The sequence below is a fragment of the Sabethes cyaneus genome, chromosome 3 (genome assembly GCF_943734655.1).
Source record: "Sabethes cyaneus chromosome 3, idSabCyanKW18_F2, whole genome shotgun sequence".
NCBI classification, from domain to species: Eukaryota; Metazoa; Arthropoda; class Insecta; order Diptera; family Culicidae; genus Sabethes; species Sabethes cyaneus.
This window is the reverse complement of record NC_071355.1, coordinates 242,401,510-242,429,360: the sequence shown is the minus strand read 5'-3', so window position 1 is coordinate 242,429,360 and position 27,851 is coordinate 242,401,510. Positions and strand designations below refer to the sequence as shown.

Genomic DNA, 27,851 nt, shown 5'->3' with positions numbered 1-27,851 from the left:
GGGTGAAGAGTGGGAATCTTCTTCGAAGTATGAGGAAGAGGAAGCAAGTACTGTTGCTACGACAGACGTGACTGATTTGGACGTGGTTGAGTTTAAGACTGATAATGATACAGAACTCGCGCTATCGGAAAATGTTACTGAGATTTCTACGGAGCAGCCGCTAATTACAACTCCGAAGCCTAAACCAGTTACCCAGAAGAATACAACAAAACCGCTGATTACCAAAGAAAACAATCTTCTGTCGGTTCTGTTGACGGAACTGTCGAACATCTTCGATTCTACGAAGAACGATTCGGGCAAACAGAAAAATCGAACGGAACCTCGCCCGGTAACGCCAAAACCGATTCCCATCGGAGAATTCCATAGACCCAGCAGTATTCCTTCGATACTGGAGTCAGATATTAGCTTAGATTACGGCGAGCCGACCCTTCCACCGAGTCTTCCGAATTTGAAAATCATCCCGTTCCTGCCGGCCGATGCAGTTAAGAAAAATGATGCTCCAATTCCAATGGCCGCCCCGTACGACTTCTACAAGCCAAACCCAACCAATTATCCTGTCATCGGTGAAGGCTACGAACCCTATGGAGTACTCAGCGATCACGAACTGCATCCGGGAGTTCCGTTTAAACCTCCGAAATACGATTACAGTTACGAGTCGCCTCTTACCTATCCGGCATTGACGGAAAACTACGACATAGAATCCAAGAGCAATCAGTACAACGCCAAGATTGGCATTCGAAACAAGTACGACACGATCAACGATCCGGACTATGATTACGCGGACACGGACGCACTGGCCAAGTACGACATCCACTCGAAGCAGGAACTGTTCAAGAACGAACTGAAAAAGTTCATTCCAGCGAAGTACGAAGCGCCGCAGGAAGGAACGTACGTGCCGGTTTACGATAAGTACGGCGTCGGTTATCCGGAGAAGAACATCTACTATTCGAACCACAAGGAAAAGTACGAACCGGTGGTCTACAGTGCGAAACCGGCGGAGGTCAGCACCGAGCACGCCCTGTTCCGGCTGGAGGAGAAGCCGGTTCCTTCGCTGGCAGCCGGAAGTGGCTTCTCGCCACCAACTAAAACTGAAGGTGTGTTTGGTTGATCTTCTAGACTTGAGTATGGTGATCAACAATGATTTTTTTTTCAGGAGGTTTCCTACCGAAGGATCACATCAAGGAAGACTTTTACTATGCGACGACCGTTTTTCCCGACGATCATTCGATCAAGATACCATTCAACACCACTAAATTTAAGTTTGGAGGTAAATTTGTGACCATTTTCTTTTGTTTGTTCGTTTTTAACCCGTAAATATTCACTTTCACAGTCACTCCGGCAAACCCATTCATCGACGTCATCCGAACGGAACCTCCCCCGCCACTGATCAGTCTAATCGAAGACAAAGAAAAACTGTTTTCCGTCTATCATTCGGTTGCGAAAAATAACTACTCCTCACTGGACGACCTCCTGGACAACGACAATGTCGACAGCTCGGAGTACGACAAGCAGATCATCTCGATCACAACCGACGCTAACTATCTGTCGACAATCGACACTAGCTCGGTGGTGGATGAACTCGACGCGGCCACCGGTCAAAGCGCCATCAACTTCTCGCTTCCACCGATGCCACTCGAAGCGTCAGCAGAACATTTACGCAACGGTTCCGAACCGGAACCAAGCGGAATGTTCAGTTTAGAGAACGTCCTGAACTATCTGTTCCGAGAGGACGAACCAGTAGCACACGACAACAGCACCACAGCAGAATACCCGGACGGTGTTCCACCGTTCCGAACCAGTCCATCTCGCATCAGCGGGGTTTACAATCCGTCGACCAGCCTCGACTTGGGCGATGTGAAACCACCATCCGACGAGGAACAACACGACGGAACGGTTGTCCTCAAGGTGGAAAGTGCTTCCAATGGACCGCAGGTCCTATACCGACCTTCCCTAATGGACCTTCCCTTCCTTGCACCCAACTTCCACTCGAACGGCGGAGCCGTTGGTGCTGGCGGTAGCGCTGGTGCCGGTGAAGCAGAATACAAAAACGACATCGACCGGTACGGCTATCTGGATCCGGACGTCGAACACTATCAGGTAATTTCGGATGGTCCTCCCAATACCATACCCAATTCGGATGCGACCTACGTGGTCAATCCGGTTGACATAAACAAACTGAAGCAGCACCACTCCGAAGGAATAGCGGAAATTTCGATGAAATCCAAGGTGTACAGCCTAAAGGATACTGTCGGCATCCTAAAGCTGGCCGGTTGCAACATTTACGGTCGGATGTACCGAGTTGGGAGGATAATTTCCGAACTGTCCGGACCCTGCCTGGAGTGTAAATGTACCGAAGTGGGCGTGAACTGTACGCCGCTGAACTGCTGAGAATAGGGATTGGACTGCGGGTGAATGTGTTGCTGTAGTATATGAATGACGAAGAAAAGAGGCGTGTGAGAGAGGATGATAGAGATTTTCGTGATATTAACTTATAACATTTAAGAAAATTAGTAGATTTTTTAGAATGTCGACTACAAGTGCTTAGATTGTACTTTAACCGTACTTTTCGTAAGTGCTTGTTTTATAGATTCGTATTCAACGTAAACGAAAACATATATTGATGGCCGATTTGCGAAAAAGCAATTTTAAAAGCTGAACTGAAAAATCATGACAAAATTCCAGTGTAAGTCATGGTAACTTGGAAACCACGAAATCGAAATCGAAACCGCCATTTCATACCTACCAAACTGATCGTGGTTGGTTTTGGTTGGCGTTGGCGGGTTTTTGCAGTTCGATCATACGCACATACATCACAATCTATTTTTTGATTGCTCGTAACCTACCATAAAACCGAAAGATAACTGTCACGAGGCGTGGTGAGGCGTGAATTTTCAGCAGCCGGCGTTCCCTTTTTCAAATGCTGATTTGAAACAGGGAAGCGGCTGCCGTCGTCTCCCGGACTCCCGGACTGGATCGATCCGCGCGATAAATATAAGCAGACAAGTAAGCAAAATAATTGCTTCTGCTCAGCTAGCTAGCATGTAAATGTAGTTAATTTTTACGGAAATAAAGCGACTAATTAAATGCACAAAATTTTATCAGTCTTATTCTGTATAATGACGGATCGATTTGTCAAACAAAAGTGAATGGAATTCAAACGAACGAAACACCTCGTTCGAAATAAGTCGATCGAAATTAAGATCCGTCAGAATACAAAGCGAAGTAACCTAAAGCCTGATTGAGATTCGGAATGTTGTCATTTAATTATTTTATGAATAATTTTACAAAAATCCACTGAATTACACTAAGAGCGTATAGAGTCGCAGTAGGCACTGTTAGGAAGCAGTTCATCGCAGACTATCAGAATTATCCAAAATAAATAGTGTGTGATGTGATGTTCTGGAACGATTCGTGTTTATAGACCGCCCCCCGGAGCCGATTGTACAGAACGCACACCAGCAGACTTGGAATCGTGCGAAAGTTAATTGTTTTCGAAGGACCTGAAAGAGCGTTGCCATCGAGAGCCGCAGCAAGAATTTTGTTGTACGGTAAGTGGAGGAGAGGACTCGTTTGAGAAGTTTAAAGGCGCAAGTCCGGAACGCAACGCGAAGCAAAATCTGAAGGTAAACAGAGAAACAGCTGTAGCACTCTGTTTATGGGACTTTTAACTGTTAGCTGGTTCGCGTCAACAAAATCTGTTTCTCATTAAACCCTATTATACAACGTGGAGTCCTTCAAAAAGAATAAAAACAATGTCTCTCCCTCAAGATCACTGCTGAATGCTGCTGCTAGATATATTGTATTCCTGCGGCCCACGAAAAAAGTTCAAACGGTTTGGTGATGCCACATTTTTTTCTAGATTAATCGCTTTCATCCAAATTGCGGGTCGCTAGGGTATGGTAAAATTATAAACCCGATATGACCACCGTAGATAGAGCAGTCTTGCCGGCCGGGCGCAGCGAGCAGACATTGACGCAGCCGGTTTTTCCGTGTTTGAGGATACCTTAGATCTACGGGTGGCGCGGGTTTGGGGTTTCTAGTATGCTCAGTCTCAGAAAGTTAGTAAAAATTGCTGCGGGATCGACTGCGGGCGTGGTAACTGCAACAAAAACTACGACAGTTTCAACAGAAAAATCCGGTTCTGTTGTGAACGACAAAATCGAGACTTAGCCATCACGATTAAATCGATCCGAGAAATGCACTGTGGGTCGACTTACCAGAAATTTATTAACTCTTGTTTCCGATTCAGTGCGTCCGGGACACTGACTGGAGAGAGTAGCAATCGGGTGGAACTGTCGATAACCAGAGGATGACTTTCGCTATAACTTGCTTGTCTCTTTGCGGACGTAGGATGCATCAGTAAGCAAAAACAATACAATTAAACCCAGCATGTGGAGCCAGGCTTAAAGCCGAAATAAAAAAAAACAAAACTAAGTGCTGCTGGCGTCGCACATGTAATTTCTGGTCCGTACAAAACTTATCAACCAAGTATGGCTTCATCTTCTTTCACTCTGGCGGCCCGGTAGCCGCCTAAGCGTCCACCGGATATGGGTTTTAATAGGTTGATTCGTTGAGTCGGAAAGACACAGCAAACTTCAGGATGAAAATACAATGCATAACGCTTCTGTTGCATTTTTCTGATTTCTGATGACTGTCAGAAGGATCGCCGAAGGCATGAAAGCATGAACGTAGCAGAATGTTCACACATTTACAGCAAAGGACGATACACAACACCCGCTATCTCTTATCCCAAGGATATATGATGTGAATATACAATGGCCTCTGATGATGTCAGTGTGGTAGCGATGTTAGTTGTTAGAGTGATAACTAACACATACCGCTGTTGCCCGTAGAGGGCGTCCCAAGTAGCACCGTTTTCGCATTTATGGTTGCAGAAACTTATTTATGACTGAAACTGCAACAACTGGTTTGTAACAACCGTGCTAGTAGGCGTGGTAACCGTGTCTGTAGTCATTTGAGAGTGTGACTAGTCTTCGGAAATATGCATGCACGCGGAATGGAAATTAAGCTAGGAATGCCCATGGAAGATAGCAATGTACCAGCACTTGATCTACAAGAAGCCAAACGAAATGGAAAGAGATGTTTATCCCATCTACAAAATGGGTGATCGGCTCGACTGCTGCAAATATCGTGGCATAACGTTGGTAAACGCCGCCTTCAAGGTGCTTTACCAGATCCTGTTACACCGGCTCTCGCCGGTAGTACAAGCTAGGGCATTATCTTCGTGTGCTTCGTGGGAACTCGCGTCACTATGGACCAAATATTTACCATCCGACAGATCTTGTAGAATCACCATGAATATGACGCGCCCACGTATCACATCTTTATTTACTTCAAAGCAGCGTATGATACAGTCGATCGATGGCAGTTATGGCAGAGAATGCACGAACACTTTATCGGACAAACTGACGCGACTGATCAGAGACGATAGAATGGCGTGGTTCGTGCGCATTTTGGAGACACTCTCGAGTACCTTCGAGACGCTGTATCCTGCATGCTATTGAACATCGCTCTTGAATGGGTTATCCAACGAAAAGGCATTGAAAAGAGAGGCACGGTTTACGGTAAAAGTATCCAACTCCTAGGTAATGCAGCCGTGGACAACAACCTAAGTACAGAGATCCAGCAGCGTATTCATTCTGGAAATCGAGCCTACTTTGCGTTTCGCAAAACTGTACAGAGGACCAAGAGGCATAAACCACCGTACGCAGCTGATAAAAAATGAATATTCAAAACCCTGATTAGGCAAGTAGTTTTGACGTAGGACTACGTCTTTGCTTACTATACTGGGACCGGGTAGCACTTTGTGAAAACGAAAATAGAAGTGTAACGTTTGAATGAAAGATTTCAAACGCTAATAACTACTAAACTACTGAACGAAACTGAACAATTTTTATGTCGTTGGATAGATAAAATGATCAGCAATTTTATAGGGGGAAACAGAGCAATTTTAAGGAGGGCGTAAGAGGGGGGGCTTCTATACAAATGAAACACAAATTTCCTCAAAACTCGAGAACTAATCAATCAAATGGAACCAAATTTGGCATGTGCGGGTTTTTTGAGGTAAGAATTTTTTCTATGGTGTACTGATACCCCTTCCCCTTCTAAGAAGGAGGGAGGGGGGGCTCCCATACAAATGAAATATAAATTTCTTCATAACTCGAGAACGAATCAAGGAAATGGAACCAAATTTGGCATGTGGGGGCTTTTGGAGGCATGAATTTATTTTGAATTTATTTATTTTATGATGGTTTGAGATCCTTCACCCCTGTGGTAGGCGGATAAGGACTCTCATACAAATAAAACAGAAATTGGTCAGTCATTACCATTTCAACCTTTATCATGCACACGAGTGATTCTTAAAAGAAATCTCTATGTCTCAATGGATGCTGGCGTTGTACTTATGAACCCCCGTCCACGTATTTCAAAGCCACCATTGCATTCAATGAAGAATTGAATCTGAATTTTGTGCTCTTCTCTTTTAAATATTCACTTAAACAATTGCACTCACAGATTCTTATAAACGTACATATGCCAGAAATACAGTTTACATTAGTCTTTGATCTGATGATCTGATATAGTCCTACGTCACCATTTCGTACAACCCGTAGGGCTGTATACCTTGTAGTTTTTATGGATTTAACGGTGCTCACGGAGGGCATACGCGCCCTTGCCGCGTTCGATGGGTACTGTGAACGGCATATGGCGAAGTACAAGCTGAAAGCGAAGAAATGGCGGAGGCATTCGATATACGAGCAACAGACACTGCTTGAGGAGATTACCATCGTACATCTAATGAAAATCGGTAAGCTACGGTGGACCGCATACGTTCTAAGGAAAACGGTTCTATTCAATAATCCCATCGCCATCGGCACTCGGAACAAAGACGCCTGCTTGAGGTCGCAACCCCGAGAGCTCGAAATGATCGGTTTCACGGAGAATCCTAGCATGCGCTGGAGAAGAAACAAACTTGAAAAAACAGGTCTAAGCATTACCACGAGGGAGATTTTGGCCAAGTACCGACGGGCGCAGAATGAGTTGATCACGATCCTAAGGAGAAAAAAGCGCCAGAAGAGGGACAGAGATCGTGAAGAACTAAAAAAACTATTCCGAGCTCATGACATGGGTAGTTTTTTGTGACGGTGTACCAATCTCGTAAAGGTTACGTTACATGACCAAAAACAACCGTATGCCACTGACTGATGCAAACAATGCTCTCACTGCAGTGAACCGTCTCTCGCGTCGCTACGCTAATCACGAAATATGTAGAACTATTACATAATACACTCAAGTTGATATGTGTAATAATGTATGATACCCTACAGTGTGGCTTGATCCATCTACATAAGGGACAATCGACTCGACTGCTGTAATTACCGCAGCATTATGCAGAAGAACGCTACCCCCCAACGTTGCTCTCCCAGGTCCTGTTACGTTGTTCACTCTCCGACGAATCCATCCAGAAATGTTAGGAGTAGAACGTGCCCTCGCATCATATTTTCTTGGATTCCCGGGCACCATATGATACAATCGAACGTGGATAGCTATGGTAGATAACGCACGAGAACGATTTTCCGGATAAGCTGACGCGGCTGATCAAAGCTACCCTGGAGGCTGAAGCGAGTGAGGTACCATGTGCGTGTTTCGGGGACATTCTTGAGTCCTTTCGAATCGTGCAGAGGGTTGCGGCAAGGGAACTGTCCTGTATGGCCAGTATGATCAGGCGAGCGGGCATCGAAACGAGAGGAACGATCTTCAGCAAGAGTAGCCAACTCCTAGCCTTTGCAGACGACCTCGACATCATTACTAGAAACCTTGGGACGGCGGAGGCAATCTACGCCAGACTAAAAACAGAGCTTAGGAAAATAGGGTTACAAATTAATGCGTCGAAAACCAAATATATGGTAGGAAGAGGCTCCCGAGAAAGTAACGTTAGCCTCCCACGAACAGTGACTATTGATGGCGCTGAACTGGAAGTGTTTGATGCGTTCGTATATTTGGGATCTCTGGTCACCGCCGACAATAATACGAGTTAGGAGATCCAACGACGCATTCCAGCTGGAAATCGAGCCTACTTTTCCCTCCGCAAGACGCTTTGATCTAGGAGCATACGCCACCACACAAAGCTGACGATGTACAAAACGGTAACCAGACCGGTAGTCCTCTACGGACTTGAGACAGTGACTTTGCTTACGGAAGACATACGTGCACTTGCCGTATTTGAGCGAAAGGTGTTGCGGACTATTCCTGGCGCAGTATAAACGGATAGCGGAGAGTGGTGTAGGCGTATGAGCCTCCAGTTGTTGTAGGCACTACTTGGAGAGATTTCCATCGTACACCTGGCCAAAGTTGGGAGACTACGATGGCCGGCCACGTCGCAAAGGTGCCGGACGACTGTGCAGTGCAGTTAGATGGCTCAACCAGGTTGAAGTCGATTTGCATGTGTCGATATGCAAACAAATTGGTGCTGAGTAGCCCAGGTTCGAATACAGTAGCTGTATGCTGCTAGGTGTAAGAAGCTAGTAAGAGCCAGGGAGCAATCTGCCGAAGTACACGAGATGTGCTCCCAATGATCATGGCTCTACTACAAACTGTTTGCTCCGGTTGTACTGCAAGTGATCTTTGAGAGCGATTTAACCTTTAAACAATATTTTACGACAACAGAGAAGAGTTGCACAAGGCGAACCAACCAGCATTCACGACTCTCGCGCCGATTCCCAGATTCAAATCCTAACCCCCCAGAAGTCACGAATCATCCAAGCTGTTAAAGTGAATATAATCAAATGAAAGAAAACAACTCAGACTAAAAATACTTGAAGCCATTCTTACACCGGCGCGTGAACCACGCAGGCTTCTGCCGTGCACTGCAAAAAATCTCAATTCTCGACGTTTTGCCCGCAAAGCGCAGAAGACGAATCGATTTGCTCTCTCTCTTAGTCGGATGTTACCTTCTCCGACGTGACGAGTTTTGTTTTGCTTTTGCAGTGCTTTGCTCTGCCGGCGAGTGAGCATCAGTTTGGTTTCATTTTTCTTTTTCTGCCAGAGCGCTGCCGAATGCATGCTCTCAAGGTCACGGGAGCAAATCGTTCCAGTCCACTACGAGCCAATAGTGTCTCCAGTGTACGAAGAAAATATTGCTTCTGCTTGTCGTTGCACTCCTTCTGCGCAACAGAAAACAGTATTCAGGCATCGTTCGGAGGGAGAGGAAACGGTTGAACAGAAAACGAAAGCACTTGATCGTTGAGGGAAGCGGATTGCTCTGCCTCTGTATGCATAAGATGAGCAAAAGGAAGCCTGGGTATAAACCGTCGATAGTTTTGAGCGCCCAGATAATGGTCCCAGTCGATATATGCACACCGCGGTGCACTATAGGAAGCGTATGTTGGCGATGTTCTGGAAAAACATGCCATCGATGAGAATAGGCTCGATCTGGTTCCAGGCTCGTTGGTCAGGTAATCTCCAGGTGGCTTTGTGAATATCTTTGCATGGAAAGCAAGTGCTTCTGATCACCGGGCCTGAGGCTGCTGCAAATTTGATGCATCGCTGGCCGATATCGTTCGTGTCTGTATGCAGGCAATGAGCCCGATCATCGGCCAATCGGAGCGTTTATATTCCCGATGATTATCTTGATGTCCCATAGCGAACAGCTGTCGTGTGCTGCCTCAAGCTGCGCATAGAACGCTTCCTTTTTCACTTTCTAATAGCTTATCAAGCGGTTGTTAACCGGTAGTTAGCTGTACAATGGCTGAATAAACTACTATTCAAAGAAAATGTTTGTTGGGGAGATAATTGGTCATAGATTATAGGTCTATTTGATACTCGACTATTAAACCACGTGGCAAATAGTCCTGAAGATGATTCATTTGCCGTGAGGATCTTCCCCTTTATGGTTTCTAGTTATACTATTTTTCATTTATCTTAGGTAATGTTGGGTCAGGAGTCCGCAGCTTGCTCAGTAAGTCTCCTTGAACCGATTGGAGTGCTTTGATATAAATTACATACTTGTGTCGGTTCGTCCTTAAACAGTTATGAATTTCTATGAAAGCTTATTGGTATGTTCTTTCAAAGAAAAAAAAATTTAAATGAATAGTCATAGTATAACAGAAGCACAACACTAATTTGTTTTTCTAAAATCTTTTCATTCCAAAAGCATTCGTACAATAATTTATTCCGTTTTATCTACTTAGGTACAATTTTGATTGCTTCGTATTTAAGTATTTTTGGTTTGCATTCTCCCTTATACCTAGCTAATAAATAGTATATAGAACGTAATTCGGATTTTTCTACGAAACAAGGAAAGAAACACCGAAAGAGATTATAAATATCACTTCTAAAATCTCCGTTCAAAGTTATAGACAACCGTTGCCACAATCCAGCCGCAGTACAACAACAGTGCCAGGTACCGGGCGACTCGGAAGCACAAAATCTTTCCACCCTGGTAGGCAATAAAGCCGAACAGCAGCCCGCAGAGGGCACCGCTGACGTGAGCCGCGACGCCGATCCGCGGCGCGAGGTTTCCCTTCGTCAAACAGTGCCGGATAGAGTAGATGACATCACTGACGCACAGCACCAGCACCGCCACCAGACGAAAGTAGCGATGGGAAAGTGACTGGAAGTTCTACAAAAAAAAATTAATTAAGATGTTAAATCAACGAAACTAAGAAAAGTGGAGGGGAAAAAGTGCGTCTCCTACCATGATGATGTGCGGGATGTGGCTCATCAGCAGGCAGTAGACTCCAGCCGAGGCGCCCACCATCTGTGTCGGTTCGAAAACGGACGCTCCCAGACCACCGGCCAGCGCACCGCCGAAGTAAACCGCCAGCACGTTCAGGTGGCCCTGTTCCGTCTCCAGGGGAAAGGCCACCATTATCTAGCAAAGGAGAGGCAGAGGAGGTTAAAATTGGTGGTACTTCATTTGATGAACGCGTGATTCGAATCGATAAATCTCGACACTCACTTGAATGATGACGTTTAGCATGAGATGTACCGAGCCGGCGTGCAGGAAGGTGTATGTGACGAAGCGCCATATCTGTGCGGGACGGGAAAACTTCTTTAGTAGGTTCAATTTAGGACATTGCTTTGACTACCTACCTCGAACTGGCGTACCGGAGAGAATATGAGTAACCGATACAAGCTATCGTTATTAAAACTATATGTACAAATCTGAAAGGAAAAACAAAAATAATTTCTTGATTAGTTTAAATTGTTTTTTCGACGAAACTGTGAAGCTGAGTGACAAAAATTTCTGTGTAAATCTTCGCAAGAATTCCAAGAGATCAATCGTGAGCAAATAAACAAACCGGCAAAGCGGAGCGGGAACATATGGACGGCAAAATTTACGACTCCATATCCATAGCAGCTCACGCATAGTTCCGTTTGCCGCCGCAACCTTTGAGTCGTTTGAGTCAGTAATATTCTGCATACCGGTTGGTTTGGTCGTAAACCTAATTTAACAAATTTAACGCCCTTCCCACCCTCCGGTGGATGGCGGATAGGATAATAATCATCCCAACCGAGATTACGGGCACCGATTGACGCACGCGTTTCGGTTTGGAATTTATGGCAGCACCAACCAACCGGTGCTGCTGCGATCCATCCAGTTGTTCGGTCGGTTGTATGGTCGATATCCGATGTCCGAATGGCCGTAAATCACCTTTTGCGGAAAGCAGGAAATTAGAATGGAGCAAAACGACTTCGACGTTCGACGGTTTCGAATTTAGAATTATGGTTTCCTTTCAGAATGGTTGAAAATTGAAGGAGCGAAACGATCGCAGCAACCGATGTGTTGCGTAAATCGTCGTGGAACAGTTTGACAAGTTTCAATAGTTTGTTGTGTTACGTTTTAATAATGATTTAGAATCAATTCAAAAAGATTGCAAAATAATAAATTTTTAAATATTGACTCCCAAAAGTATTGATAAAATTGACAAAGTGATTAGGTGATGGAAAGTGAATTTCATAAAGGATTCGGAAAAGTTCAAAACCGTTAGCAGATCTCTGTCTAATAAAATCTTTGTTAGGCAGAGACAGTTATAATTGATTGGCATTGAAATGAGGGGAAGATAGTAAAATCGCTGCGTTCTCGAATCGAATGACTCGTAGTTATCTCTACTGATCTTGTGATCTGTTATAATAGTCTCTATTCATTTGTAAAAATGTCACCAATGAACGGTGCGTCTGCTCTTGACTAGAGCTGCCGGAACGGAATGACGACGATGATGGGATGGGGAACTGCATACAGACTAAACTAAGTATCGTATTTACACGACTATTTCAAATGTTTGCGCTAACCGCACCATTTTGAAATACGGTCTCAAGTCTTTTCTGGATACGCATAGCGCCAGACAAACATTTTAATATCACCTGCTCGCTCGCGTGTGTTTACAACCGCAAGGCCGCTGAAATCAATTCACTAACCAGGACCGGCAGCGTGCTGCTGACATATTAACTATACTATACCATGCAAGAGTGTCGAAGGAAAGCGAAGCCAGCGAAGGACATTCCAAGAAGCAATAAACGATAAACGACTGTTACCATACATAACGAATCAATGGAAATTCAATACGAATTTTAGTCACCTCCGTTTGCATTCTAGTGCCACAACTGCCTACCACAGAACCAAACAGCCAGACAACCCCGGACAGCCGGTAGGAGTGTGTGGAAATCTAAAAACTGTGTCAATTATGTTCTGACAGCGAAAAGAAAACCGGTGATAAATGGGTCTCGGGTGTCACTACACTACTCGGTATTACCGAAATAGTGTGGTGGAAAACTGGCGCGACGTGCTGTACTGCCGTGAATCGCATATCAGTCCCATATGGAAATTCATCAATCGGAGAAAACAGTGATGAAACCTGTGATCATGTTTATCAAGATAAGAAAAATATCGCATGACATATCGTTATTAACTTGACTCAAGAATATGTATTACAATGTTTTTAATACTTTTGTAGTATTATACAATAAAATTATTATATTTTTGTGCAAAAAACAACAATGGGACTGATATGCCATTATTTTGCATGACAGACTGCAAAATAATTGCATATCAGTCCCGCTAAGACCGGTTTCTATTTACGGTGTAACTGTCAAAGTTGATTGTTTCGGTTAAAGTGTTTAATTAAAAGTAAAAGTTAACTCCTGAAAAATGTGCTCGTTAAGTTTTCGGTACGAAATGCCAAAAATAACGTTGAAATTATGGATATGCTTCCCGACAGTTTTTTTACAAATGTTTTCAGCGTATCTCAATATGTTTTAAATAAGTTGAAGCCTCGACCCTATATCGACAACATCAGATACGTAGTTGTAAAAAAAGGATCACACGAATTCCATTACAGCAACTCTGTGAATGGGCTAAACCAAAACCATTGCAAGATTTTTACAACGAAGCAAGAAAAAATAATCATGTCTGATGAATTTGATATTGAAAATCATTTAAAAAGACAAAATCAACCAAAATTTTGATGGATGATTGACGATGGAAGGAAAAAATCATTGATTAAAACCATCGTTCCATTAGTAGACGAAACTAAAAAACAATTTTGGATTGAATTACCAGAACAAAACCAGTGAATGCATATTTGACGAACGATCTGTGATGTTTGCTAACATTTTATCTATAATAAGAGTAAATATGAGTAAATAAAGTACGTAAGAGTTGATAAAAGTGTATTATCATTCATTTGAGCTTTAAAGTATGGGATATATTATATCTTCTTCCTGCGGCCACCGCTGTGGGACTGATATGCGATTACTTTTAAGATGGGACAAACTGACCTGATATTTTTTTTATATTTTTTGAAATGAAACTAGCTATTTTTTTCTTACAACCTAAAGAACAATGATAACTAATACTGTTCAGCGATTAAACTCAAAATCACAAAAAATACATATGGGACTGATATGCGATTCACGGCAGTGTAGCAGGTGACCGAGATTTTTGCCGGAGAATCGTAGGTGCCTATTTATGTAGGAAACATGTGTAGAAACTTTCGTCTATTTCGAGAGATTACCTGGCTTTGTAACGCAAAGTGCTGATTGGGATTAACTATGTTCTTCCTAGAACAAACTACCAAATAAAGTTATTAACATTACAGTTTGAAAGTGGAACACCGCTTGCAAATTAGATAACTCTGACGAAATTTTCTGCTTAGTATTGCTGTAGATCCACTAAGCCTCCGATATCGGAAGTACATTCTAGGTTTATTGCCATCAAAACGGAATCCTATAAACCTGCAACAGCAACTGCAGCGATTTCAGTTATATGACTTCCCGCGAGCTGTTTGTGCGGCATATGGTCGCTCAATACGGATTAAGGCTTCAGACGCTGTGGAATCCAGCGTGAAAGGTTATTTAGTTTAGAATTAAATATAGAGTAGGGCGGGACATAAGTGCGACGCTTGAAGTTGTCATCAATTTTTGTGTGATATAAAGAAGGACTACAACATAGCATATTTTATAGAGATGCAGTAACTCAATGTCTTCACATTAAACTTTAAATCATCTGCGGTAATAGTGTTTTGCAAAATAAATTCTTCTTTCTTCTGATCAAGCGCCGATTCGCACTTTTACCCCACTAGCGGGGTAAAAGTGCGAATACCGCGGAGCAAAAGTGCGAAGCTCGAATCCATGAAATTAGCACAACAGTAGCTATCAAAACCATATTATCTTCAATCTGCGTTATGTTTTGGTAAGGAATATTCTCAATTTGCACCTTTCCTATTTTGTGCTGGTGTATTGCAGCCACCGTTAGATCGAAACTTTTCCAAACGTTTGTTTTTTGTTTCATCAGCGGAAAAACATTGTTTTTCTTCGGTCAACATCTGTAGAGCACACAGTTTTCTGCAGATCTTTCCTTTCTAGTATCTGTAATATAGTGCCTAAAGCTGTATATAATTAGCTGTACATTTTTGCCTCGTCCATGAATCGCACTTTTACCCCGCTAGGCGCTTGACGGGGTTAGATTAAATTACGGAAAAGCGAAATATATTTTGTAAATTCTTTTCACTATATTTTTAAAACAGATATGTGAGTGATGTAAAACGCTGCTACAAATGTTCAACAAGTAATATCCTCCTGTTGATATCGTATTTGCCGTATAACGAAAAATTACATCAAAACCGCCCTAAAATAACATTTGCACATAACTCAGTAACTATGCTTCGTAAGCAACCAAAGCACAGAGAACAGACATTCATCTTGAACCCGCAACGTGTGTAAAAGCTTTGCGGCCATTTTGAAAGTATGTGGTAATGCTGCCGTTACGTGGCGCTCACATCACTAACAGAATGGGCTTTGCTTGATGTCTGTCAACTCATATCAAAGCTTTCGTCGTGTTTTCACCAAAACATTTAATATAGTTGCTACAGCAACTGACGTATTGTTTACCCAATCCATCGCACTTAAAATAAAGGTAAACGTTTATCAAAAATAGCAATTGAAGGTCAGTTTGGTATCAAACACTCGACTCTCGAAATTACATGTTCGTTTTTTTGGTAGTTGAGTAATGCTCGTTGAAACAGGGCCACTACTCATACGAGCTCTTCAAATATTACCACTTGTACTTGATTGTACTTGAATTCTCATGAAATGTTAAATCTTGCTCCAGAAAGTTAATTGTTTAATCGAATTAATTCCACTGTACACCTAATTTGATGAATGTTTCTTGTAGCATTTTTTTCTCAGCTCTCCAGGAGCGAGGCCCTGTGCAGACTAAGCTGCGAGCCATTTTTTGTATGCCAGAGAGCATTGAATAAAAAGGCCATTGCGAGGGTCGTAATGATCATCTTTGGGGTAGGCTCCGATTATTCAACATTTACCCATTGTTCATCTAGATAATTTTAATCCTGTGCCCCAATTTGGTACTAAACATGGTTAATGAAATCAATTACCTTTTGAGATTTGGGATCACTACTTTGTATAGAGCCCCAAAGTTGGCCTTTAGGTATGATGCTGGCCTAATAGGCCAGCTATCGTATGTTTGAATCTCGGTTGGGAGAGGTTATTAGAGTCAATAGGATCGTAGCCCCCGGCCCTGCAATTGTCCTGTACGCTAATAGCTGGCTGCTAAGTCTTTTTGAATTTTTTGAATTCATTGAGTGTAGTTGGCTCCGTTTTAAAAGAGAGCCGCGAAAATTGAAATGAAGGACGTATAACCGAAAGCTCCCTCAATGTCAAGGAAAGCACAAAGTGCCGTCTCTTGACATTTGATCGATTTCTCAATGAACGTCACTACATAGTGCAGTGCGGTTTTTGTAGATTTACTGTGTTGGTATGCATGTTGATTTCCATCCGACGGAGAGTTCTTTGAAAACTCATCGCGGGTATAGTTATTTGTAATTTTCTCCATCAACTTAAGAAGTTTTGATGTTCAATTTATTGCTTTGAAAGCCTTATGCATGGTTTTCTCTTTTTTATCTCTCTTAGATACCACCACCGTATTCTGTAAATAAATGAGTCGAATACCATCTGGATCTGGAGATTTCATTGGTTCAAAAGTGCTAAGTGGCCATTGGATTGAAGCGAAGCCTCCATGAACAATCGACGTGCAAGCAGAGCTGAGTCGTGTATAACGACCCATTCCTAAGTAACAAGTAACAGCCAAGCCCCCCGAAGCGCGAGGCTACGTGCGACAGCACGGGTTTGCCGGGCTTAACGCCGGCTTTGTTTCTAATGGTGGTCTTGAGGTTCTTCTGCTGTACAGAACCGTGCCATTTGTTAGTTGTTTCATTGCAAATTTATAAAATATCACATGCTATCGATCTTAAGGTTTGCTAAATATTTCACATTTCTTTAAACTGTAGGGCCCCTTGGTGAACGAGGGGTCCACTGTTTTAAGGTATTAAAAGTGTAATTCTCATTTTTTAATCATTTTCAATCCATTAAGCACAACAATTCCAATATTTGAAGCTCTAGTGTCAGTAGCGGTCCCGTTTCAACGAGAAGTACTCAGTTGAAGAAGATCGGACTAGCGATGTGGTGGAAAGTCATTACTTGGCCCTTCAGGATAATGTTACGAATCGAGCGCGAAGTCAACCATGCCTACTCACACGCGAAAGAGTATGAGAAACATAGCATTCAGCGCTTTCGCTGCACACGCAGGCGTAAAAGATGCAACCGCCGGTGCTGTGTGCAGACGTTCTGCTACCCACATACTCGCGTACGCACATCCTCATATCGTCTTCCTGCATAGCTTATTGTCGAATAAAAAAATTCGTGGGGAATCAGCTGCCCGTGAGGCTGGTGGTGCCCTGGGATACAAGTTTTGCATTACTTTTTCTTCTTCTTCTGCACCTTCGCCCTCGATTCTTCTCACGGGCGGGTGTACGAGCCATCGTGAGTAATCGGTATCAGCAGATTGGGCTGCAACGACGAACGATGACTGTAGCTGTTAGCTAAACACACAGTCGCAAAAACTCGTTGCAGTGCATGAAGGATGCTGATAACAAGTCAGTTTTTCCTGCACCAATCAGCCAACATATCCCAAAGCCTATAAAGCTGCGTGCATCTATAGAACGAAATGGCAAATACAATTTGAAGTCACATCAGCTTGCATTCAACTCCAAGCAGCGAGGCAATATAGTTGAAAAACAATATCAACAGAAGAGGTCCCATGTTGCTAACTTGAGGCACAAGTCAGTAAACCGAGAAGAGAAACAAGAGTCAAGCTGCATTCGCAGAATTCTGCCGCATAATAGGAACTGAGCAATTCCGTAAAATTCTGAGATGCGCCAAGTCGTGAAACTTTCTGTAGTACTATTTTATGGCCAATACGTTCAAACGCTGCAATCAGGCTTGTTATTTCCTCACTCATTGTGCAAAAAGTGCAACTTTTTTTGTTCCACACAATGAGCAGAACTGCTTTCAGAAATGAGAAGTAAATCCACACAATGAGAAACAGACTAAACACAATGAGAAAAACTGACGTGCAGAAAAATTTCTTAATGCGCTCTTTAAATGAGCAACTTTCGGTTTTGCTCCCGGTCCTCTCGGTAGCTACCGCAGTAAACCTGGAAACAAAACAACCGGTGCGCGTACAGCAGCTATAGACTCAGAGGCGTCAAGACAATCAAAAGTCGTTATATTTTGAATCTTAGCGGAGAATTGCCTTTGTTTATAATGGGACTTTCCTGTTGGTACGCGTCAAGAAGCAAATGTATGGGAATTCAAATGTTGCCATATCTAAATAACATTTTTCGCACTGTTGCCGTTGTGACATGCCTAACCATATGATGCAGTTGCGTTCACGGGCAGCCAAACTCAACTGAATATACTAAATGTAAGAATCATGATTCAACTGCATTAATGGATTAATATTTTTCTGATGGCAATGACCGCTACTGACAATCGTCGTTTTTTCTCAACGCACTACCCATGTTAAAACTACCCGTAGTTGTCATACGTCAGCGCATCGCATCAACTTATTCAAAGTGTATTAACATTCTCCTCAATGAGTAGCACAGTGTGCGGTTGCTCATACAACTGCGTTCAGCAAGAAAGAGCACAGTTAAAATGAAACGGAGCAGAATAAATCGCGTTGAAGACTGAGCACAGTTTGAATTTTTCTCTTCTCTTTTTTTCTTCTGAGGAGGTGCCATCCCTGGCTGCAATTTGCGCTTTTCGTTCCATGTAATATACAGGGATATACAGGTAGATGGAAAATCCATAAGGTTCGTGGTTACGGATCGACCAGGCACAAATCTATGTTGGTCAGTGGAAATATAACATTTTGCTCTAGCCAGAATAAAACTACTCACTACTTTTCACTAAATATTTTCGGTGCAGCAGAAAGATTGGTAATGCCCCGATAATTGCGAAGGTTCCGGCGGTCAATGTTGTAGTTTTTTATTTATTTTTTTTATTTAACATCTTGGGTCATTCGTGACTTCTGCGGGATTGGGAATTGAACCCGGGTGTTCGGTGTGAGAGGGGTGGATGCTAACCACTACATTGGGATTGACCCCATCATAATGTTGTAGTTGGATGGAGAGGTAAACATGGAGAATAACAGGAACGTAATAAGAATTTTTAGCGAGGAGCAAGCTATGGAGCCACCAGCACAGGATGAGGTTATCAGGTAGAAGGTAAGTCAGGTTCAAGATGAAAAAACAAATACCGGAGGATTGGTCGAATGGCCTTATTTGCACTTTTTAAAAAAGACGTCGACTTGAGTGCAACAACTATTGAGGCATATCGAGCTCTATTCGGTCTTTAAGGTGCTCCCCCGAATCCTATTCTCTAGGTGCTGGAGAGGGTTATCCTTAACAGACTCGTACAGTACACTGAGGGTACAAACGATCTGTCAAGGAACCAATTCGGCTTCCGAAAGGGAAAATCTACAATGGATGCCATCTTGTCTGTCACTAAGACAGCCGAGGTGGCAATCCAGCGCAAGAGGCCTGGTATCCGCTATTGCGCAGTTGTCACGCTCGACGTGAGAAATGCGTTTAATAGCGCTAGTTGGGACTCCATAGCCACTCTATAGACCGTCAGTGGAATCCTTCGTCGCGAATAGCAAGTTGGTTTACATGTGGATCATTTTGCAACGAATCAGACGTCAGTCTAGACAATTTCCGGAAATACAACTTGCAGACCTATCATCTGTTTGTCGACTTTAAGGCCGCGTACGATTCAGTCAAAACAAATGAGCTGTAGCAGATAATAATAGAACATAGTTCTGATGGTACTAGTTAAGCTAATTCGTACGACGCTGAATAGATCAAAATCATGCTTTGTAATGCGGGTGGGACTTCGGCCGTAAGATGAACTGAAGTAAGGGATGCCCGCTCTAACCTGCTATTCAATATTGCTTTAAAATCGGCAGTACTTCGAAACGCAAACGTGGTACGGAACGGAACTACCATCCCGGAATCTCACATGCCTCTTGGTTTTGCGAATGACGCGGATTTTATCGGAATCAATCGTGGAGCAGTACAAAAGGCTTTAGATCTTTTGAATTGAAAGCAGCAGAATGGAACTCACCGTTTACACTGCCAAAAAGGAAAAACATGGTTGTAGGCAGGGAACGTGGGAGTCCAAATGGTATTGGTACCGAAGTGAAATTAGGTGAAACATGTGACAACGATGTAACCCGTAAAATATAACAACGAATTGCAGTCGCGAAACGGGCTTGTTATAAACTATGTAGCCCACTGAAGCCCCGTAGATTGCAAATTAGCACAAAACTGGTACTCAACACAACATTAATTCTCTCGCTGGCGCCTTACAGATATGAGTTATGAACGCCAAAGAAAGCTGAAATACTACAGTCAATACCTTGGCGACAAGATTGAAAATAGAGTGTGACACAGACTTTTGAACTAGTAATGGTAACGCTAAACACCCAACCGATGACACTTTTTGGTTAAAATGTGACAGTTCGATGGTTTTTTACCTTCTGTCGCAAATAACCCTACTCGGGAGCATGGCTAGTTTTGACCAAGGTTTTGACAGTTCGATGGTTCGCTTCTGAGAGCCAATGAGATATGCACAGGTGAGGAAGAGAGCTTCGACGTGTTTCACTGGTTTTTCGTTGGATTTTTTTTACATTGGTATGGATGCTTATCGCATAATAAATTTATTCAAACAACCCGGGTTGAAATGAGATGAATTTTATCTATCAAATAAAAGCAAATGAACATCGAAAATTCATCCAATTTTAACTCGGACAGAATAAACAATATTTTCATCCTCACCTTATATGCTCTCATGGAGCAAAAAAACTATCAATCCGTCACATATGAAATTTTTAGCATTCTGAACTGATTTTAACCACTCAAGGAGAAATAACCACCGAACTGTTAAATTTTAACCAAAAAGTTAAAAATTTCGCGAAATAGTTCACAGCCTTACAATAACTTTCGATTAAACCTAAAAAAATATCAATTTATGTTGCAAATCTCTATATTTTACACATCTTCTAAACAGATCGGGATGTTCGTTTTCCTTTCATGAACCCTTGTGGTTTACAATAGGATAACGACCGGGTCCATTATAGGAATTCTAGTGTGTTTTCCTTGGAGAGGGTGTACTAATAGCGACAAGCTGCACTGCATTTGTTTTTGGCTGTTATCGCTATTGGATGAACGATAAGCTTGTAAATGCTTATGCGTATATTGGGTTTAGCCTTTCTTCAATGTCTGCTCTACTTTATTCGACCCCACGACCATTCGATTAACAAAGCAGTAGCCTTGTGGCTATTGAGCACTCTTTTTAGGCCTCTATTGAACGGCTTGAAACTAACTTGTCGTTTGAATTCGAAGTTTTCAAACTCCTTTAAGTTTCAAATTCGGTCGACGAATTTGATGATAACAACGCAAATATGCTTGCCTCATATATTTTTTAAGTCGTGACCGTGTAAAGATATGTAATTTCTATTTTATCCCAAGTTCACTGCCAACAGTCTAGATTTGTCAACTTGTCTTGTGGTGAATTGCAGGGGCTGAATTCAATTTGATAGGGTAGATGCTCCAGTAATGGAGGGATTATGTCGGGGGATAGTGTTTAAAGACAATTTGAACGCTCAATTTATCAGTTTCCAATTGAACTACATGATAATATGGTGCACCATAATGTTGGCTTTAAATACATACCAAACTTATACCATTCTGCTGGTTTATATATCTAAAATATTGCTTTTCCTGACATTAGTCTGTGCTCCCAAAGTAGTGGTAATGTTCCTATAATAGTGGAAAATTTGCCTATAACAGTGGAATTTTGTTTACCGCCCTTAGTAACGCTTGCAGTGAGCATGGAAGCAGGTGGATAACAGCGTAGGCTTGTTAAAATGTTATGGATTGTTACGAATTTCTTAAACAATTGCACTTTATTGGTCTTCTCAAAAGGAATTTGTAATTGTTGCATAAACATCTTCACTTTTAACTGTGTATCTTAGATAAAACTGTTAACAAATATATATTTAACAATAGAAAATTGAAATTATCTCGAAATCCGCCATAATTATGATATATTTTGCGTTTCCACCACTACTGGTACTACCACAACTACTGGAGCATCTACCCTATGCCAAATAAACAAAATAATAAATCAGTCACTTGATTTGCCAAAAAGAAAATAAAAACAACTAGGTAGGTACTGCATATTTCGGTAACTTTAATCGATTTCACGCGGCCTCCTGTGTTGTTTGTCACACAGCTAAAGTGATGACTAAGAAGTTTCAGCTAAGAAAGTCTTTCAATGTTAGTTGTTTTTGTTTCCATTCTGCATTCCGTACTTCGATTGGAAATAAAAGTTGATTGAAACGAAACTTTTTCGTTTATCGATTAACAACAGTAAGTTACAATCTCAATTATTGTGAGACATGTGTCTTGGTAGGAGATTGTGACACACCACTCAACCATGTTGGTCTGATAATTTCAGATTTTATCACCTTGTAAGTATCTTTAATGTCGACGACGATGACTCACCTGTATTGCACTAACTACCAGCAAAGCCCACGGTACCGTCCAGGGACAGCATTGGCACAGTTTGACCAGCACACTTTTGGCATCTTTGCGTTTTCTTCGCGTCCTGTTAGTCCTAACGAACTTATCCACTAATTTGGCATCACAATGAGGATCTCGGACGATTTTACTGGCACATTTGCTCTTGTCTATCACTTTATCACTATCCCCACTACGGGACTTGTTCGCGCGCTTATCTTTGGCGATAACTTTCGTACCACTTATCGAATAGATTCGACCGGTTGACTTCTTCCCGCAGAGCCGGTCCCCCTCGGAACTAGACTCACTTTCACTGCCCTTCCGGATGAATGGTACCGAGAGGTCTTCCTCCTGCTGTGGGCTGTCATCGTTTCGAACTCTCGCTGGGGACCGTTCCGACTCAGTCCACGCCTCACAGCTGCGGTTAGCAGCATCATTCGCGGCACGATTACCGGAAGTCGGAACAACTCGCGCCGATTTGGATTTCCCTTCCATGGTCACTGCCGGGCCGAGAATAGGTCATCTCTCCGAAAATAACTAACTACTGTTTGGATTGCTGCTCTGCTACGTTCAAGTGTTACTTCGACAAGCTCAATCGTGTGAATGCTATCTAATCAGCTGATTGCTAATGTAAACTGCGATTGCTGCCGATGGCAGCGACGTCGTCGCCCGGCAGTCTTTCGCGGCACCCTTTTTCGATAACGCAATCAATGACGATCTCGGTTCCATTGAATCGTGGTACTTTAACAGGCAAACTCTTTGTGCCCTTTAGTACTACCTACTACTTATTGTTACTGGAAGCTGACACATAGGGATTCTGCCTTTGAGGTTAATTAATCCTGCAGTTGCTTTGTTCGATTTACTGATGATTCGACAGAATTCGATGAGCCGATTTGTTTATCGCTTGCTTACCGCCGCTGGCTGAAATCACGTTCACTCGTAAAATCTTCGTCACTCATCAGTGACCAAAGGTTGACTTCAAGTGCTGCCCTTGTGAGTGGATGATTCCTACTATTATCAGGTTAATTTATTACTTCAGCAACCGTACTTTCCTTCATCGTGCTCGTTGAGCACTTATCAAAGCCCAATGTGATGATCTGCATGATTGACTAGCTTAAGTGTGAAGATTATAAAACGATTGATGGCACAGAAGGAATGATGGAGCTGGAATGAAAATTGATTGAAAAAACTACGTTAATGATCACGAAATGGGCAGAGTGTTACGGAAACATGACATTAAAATTGTTTTGTTTTTGTATCATTCAAAACACGGTGAAGGGGTTATTTCTGTTGATTGACGAATCGGTAGTCTGCAGAAATACAATACACTGCCTATTAGAGTACTAATTATCTGCCAAGAAGCTGTCCTCTGATGAGTTAATCTATTGCATCATTTTTTTTATTGACACGCCACAAATCACACATCCAACTTGGATAACCGTGCATGATCATGCCTCCATTAGCGTCATTTAGAGGACCGAGAACGGCACAAAAAATGATCTTGTCTTTAGCCAATCACTCGTGTGTTCCACCGCACTGGGCAGGTAATGCGTGACAAAAATGCTAGGATCTCTCGCGGGATGCTGCCGCCCGCTGATCTGGTGGCAGCAACACAAACAGCAGAAGCGTGAGAGGCAAACTGTTTCTGTTGACTCACTTCTTCTAGTGTCAACCGCGACTGCATCGGGGCGCGTGGCAGGCGACTCGAGGTTAGAGCATGTTTGAACCGCTAAACGCACAAAGTTGTCGCAATTAATGGGAAAAAATCTCATCTTCGGTGTGAGCTGAGAGTCAGTAAACTTTGCTAGATAGACCCTTTGGTATTGGACCTTGTCTCAAAAAAATGTTCGTAGGAAATTGATTGCATATTTGTTTAGTCATCTTTTTCAATTCATGGTGTAACAAAAATGTTGTTCTCATTGGCATCACACTAAAATGATTTTGAAAAATTTGATCTTTGTTTTTTCCAAGAAACTCTTCCGACACTCCACACTTTCCCTCCCTCACTTACGCATCACAATTCCGTTTCCTTTCCTGCAACTTTCAGAGCGTAACGTAGGATTTGGTGAAGCAAAAAACTCACATCAGCCGTTGGTTGTATTTTTAGACCGCGTTTATTGCCACATTCATTCAACAGCTCCAGCGGTGATAGGAAATATCATCCCGGCCTGTCAGTAACAGATATCGATATCGACATTAGCACACACTCATCTCATCCTCATGGTGCTGGTTAACCCATTAAGCGGGAGAAAAATAAGCCGCCCGGCGAAGCCGAAGGGCACATGGGTTAAGCGCCAACCCACTTTATTACTATACTTTTACTACTACCATCACGTGAAGATTGTGAAAATGCGTGAAAAGTGAAATTGACAGCTCGTATAGGGTGTGCGAACGTTCATTTCGGTTCATGAATTATTGCTCTTTCGTGCGTAGAATCGCAGCGCACCGTTGAACAGAGCATGCTTTGGTTAGGATTAGCGGAGTCATCAATTATAAAATTCATCGCCATCGTCATCGTCATCGATCGAAGCAGAGTTCACTGACATTGGCTTGGCGTTTATTTTTTGGTGAGGCGACCTTCACCTGTCCGCACCTCGCCAAAAGCTGAAAAGTTCGGTCAAACAGTGTGTGCTAATTCGATTCGATACCGGCGCGGTGCATTGAAAACGATCGAGTTCAACACCGGAACCGGAATGTATTGACTGGCTCCGGTCAACGACATTTTAGAAAGAATTGGTTTGCTCTACCTGCTTTGCTATTTTCGGGGGATTTGCGGTTATCAAACGCGGTATGCGGCTTTGTTTGACTTTTTTTTGTCAAACTTGCTTTTTATCCTTGATCGATAATTAATGGCAATTGTGTTCACGTAAACGGAACAAACCAGCCGACGTTGCAAAAACATAACTGGCTCAAAACAGTGACTCCATTTTCGATTGTTTCCGCGAACATAATATATTACTGAGCCTTTTGCTTGCCACGACTTAGAAAGGGGACTGTCAAGAGCATAAAAAATAGGCAAAAAACATTTGTTTTTATCTTGAACTACGGTTTACCACACGATTTTTTTACAATTCTAGCGTAACTTTTCAAAAGGATCTAGGATTGAGAGGTTCTCGTTGACGTCCCTTTCTTTCGATTATTACGGCGACTGCAAATGCATTTTAACGACAAGGTCGTCATCCATCCGGAGTCCATTTATGGCAGTCAGCCTGGCACCGAATATCACCCTTCCCTTGTTTAGTGTACCAACATGCTCCCATAGACTCGGGAAACCATCACAAAAATATAAAATTAGTTCAACTAACCCGATAGCCGTAATAAGATCTCGCAACTCGAAGCACTAAACATTGCATTCTATAAGTTCTATTACTTTTACGGTCATTAATTACACTAAATACCAAGATTAGTGACCAATTAATATTTATCACTGTATTTTCACTTTTTCGCCGTCGGTTTTTCATTAATTTTTTTCAGCCGTTTCAATCGTCAAATCGCTCGCGAAACTTAACTTGAGGCACAAAAAACTTTAATTTACCACCCGAACAGTTATTTAGACAGATATTATAATCATTTTGCCCAAATTGTTCACTTGAATTGATAGGAAAAACTTTACTTCGTTTCGATTGCAATTCCGAATCCGTGACTGTCGTTGTTGACGTTACCAAGGGAACGGACGATTATGTGGAGTGATGCCAACGTAAACATTTGAGCATGAAATTGATCAATTATTTTCACTATCAAATTAAAGGTCGTAGAGTGTCGATAATATACTTATGAAATTCATTGATAATAAAATTCACCGTAGACAATATTTTATGTGATAGAATTACTGTCGGATCTAGTTGAACAGCAAAAATAGATACGCGATTCTACGTTTCATAATTGTTCATAACAGATTATTACCTACTACTAGCAACTCTATTCTCAACAAAACGACAATGGCAACAAGTACTGAAATCAGTAAAAAAGCAACTGGACTCTGACGACCTTCACCTTAAAGAAGATTTGCTTGACGTTTAGCTAAATAGTAACGCTAGCAACCGATTCATGCTAAGCTGATATTTTAAAGTGCCTTTGCATCGCCGTGGCGAAGAGGTACAAAGAGATTCTCTCATAGTTACTTAGGTCATTTTTAAAAAGTTACGCGAGAATTTGCGCATTCACAATTCAGAATTGAAGATTTTTTTTCGATCTGTGTGAGATAAGTTCCCCATAGGTAACATGTAGTTAATTGCTTATAGGTATGTTGTTAGGAAACATATTGAAGCCGCCATAGCCCTAATAGCCCCACAGTGTTCCTTAGCCTCTTATCCAGCAACGCGTATCCCTAATTCCTCGTGGTACCAACCAGTATACGAGTAATGTTAGCGGAGATCGGCAGGGCCGGCGCTAGCCCATTTGTCGCTCCACGCAAACCCTTAAAATGGCACCCCCAAAATTTAGTCGTGAAAAGTAAGTAAGATTTATGCGGATGCGTCGAGACACTCAACGAATTGATGATGAATAGCCCAGGAACGAACTTCTGGATACGGCACGAGCGACCTTGGCACTTCCTTCAAAAGGACCACGAATACAGAGTTCCCACACATCATTAATTCGTTGACTTCAAAGCTGCATATGATACCATCGATCGGAAAGAGCTATGGAAAGTCATCGACGAGTGTGGCTTCCGCAAAAAGCTCATCAAACTGAATCTATCTACGAAGGACGGTACACAGCGCAGTATTCGGATCTCGGGTAGATTGTCGAGTGCATTCGAATCACACAGAGGGCTTGGGGTCACACAGAGCGTGATTGTCTCTCATGGCTGCTGTTCAACATAGCGCTACAAGGTGTTAAAAACGGATATCTACACGTGTGGCACGCTCTTCAAAAAATCTGGGCAATTCGTCTGCTTAGCTGATGACATGGATATTATCGGCAGAACATGGCGGTGGTTGAACAGTACACCAGACTAAAGCACGAAGCAGAAAAGATTGGGTTAATTAAAAGCGTTTAAACCAAAGTATATACTGGCCGGTAGAATCGAGGCCGATCGACGCCGCTTGGGCAGTAATGTAACGATCGACGATGAGTTAGAGGTAGTCGATGAATTTGTCTAACTTAGATCATTACCTAAGCACATGTGCTTCCAAAACTATCGACGGTTTATACCTCGCGACCAGGCCACCCTCCCCGGTTAAACATTTGGCAGTTAGACAAGCCGCGAGTCGCCGAGAACTACACGCGTCAACCTTCCTCTGTGGAGCTAGTGGCTCCGACCCTCCAAGACGGGTGGAACAGAATACGCGCGACCGTCCCACCATGGGCCAGAAATTAAAAATTCGGGACAAAAATATTTGCTGTTAAACGGCATGTCTCAGCTCAATGTGGTCTTCGGCAACTTTTTGA

At 42.6% G+C, this 27,851-nt stretch overlaps 2 protein-coding genes across 2 annotated transcripts in view; one reads left to right on the top strand and one right to left on the bottom strand.

The window, feature by feature from the left end:
* The window catches only part of LOC128740980 (uncharacterized), a 53,147-nt gene extending 50,759 nt beyond the window's left edge, over positions 1–2,388 (top strand). Inside the window, exons 5-7 of the mRNA XM_053836556.1 lie at positions 45–1,094; positions 1,154–1,267; positions 1,331–2,388. Of these exons, the coding sequence (XP_053692531.1) occupies positions 45–1,094; positions 1,154–1,267; positions 1,331–2,388 (2,222 nt within the window). The remainder of the gene's footprint in view (positions 1–44; positions 1,095–1,153; positions 1,268–1,330) is intronic.
* Positions 2,389–10,351: 7,963 nt separating this feature from the next.
* Positions 10,352–22,955, bottom strand: LOC128740979 (protein rhomboid). The gene is made up of 5 exons (XM_053836555.1): positions 22,446–22,955; positions 11,113–11,184; positions 10,979–11,050; positions 10,715–10,891; positions 10,352–10,639 (listed from the first exon to the last, which is right to left on the bottom strand). The coding sequence occupies exons 1-5, from the start codon at positions 22,953–22,955 to the stop codon at positions 10,352–10,354; spliced, it is 1,119 nt and encodes a 372-aa protein (XP_053692530.1).
* Between the last annotated feature and the right edge of the window lie 4,896 nt (positions 22,956–27,851).

What these genes read in the sequence shown, in the direction of transcription:
- LOC128740979 (XM_053836555.1), bottom strand. Translation starts at nt 22,955, where the DNA reads ATGGAAGGGAAATCCAAATCGGCGCGAGTTGTTCCGACTTCCGGTAAT. An exon ending in TGGTAGTTAGTGCAATACAG is followed by an intron (nt 11,185 to 22,445) that starts GTGAGTCATCGT and finishes TTTTCCTTTCAG; the next exon opens with ATTTGTACATATAGTTTTAA. An exon ending in CTCCGGTACGCCAGTTCGAG is followed by an intron (nt 11,051 to 11,112) that starts GTAGGTAGTCAA and finishes CGTCCCGCACAG; the next exon opens with ATATGGCGCTTCGTCACATA.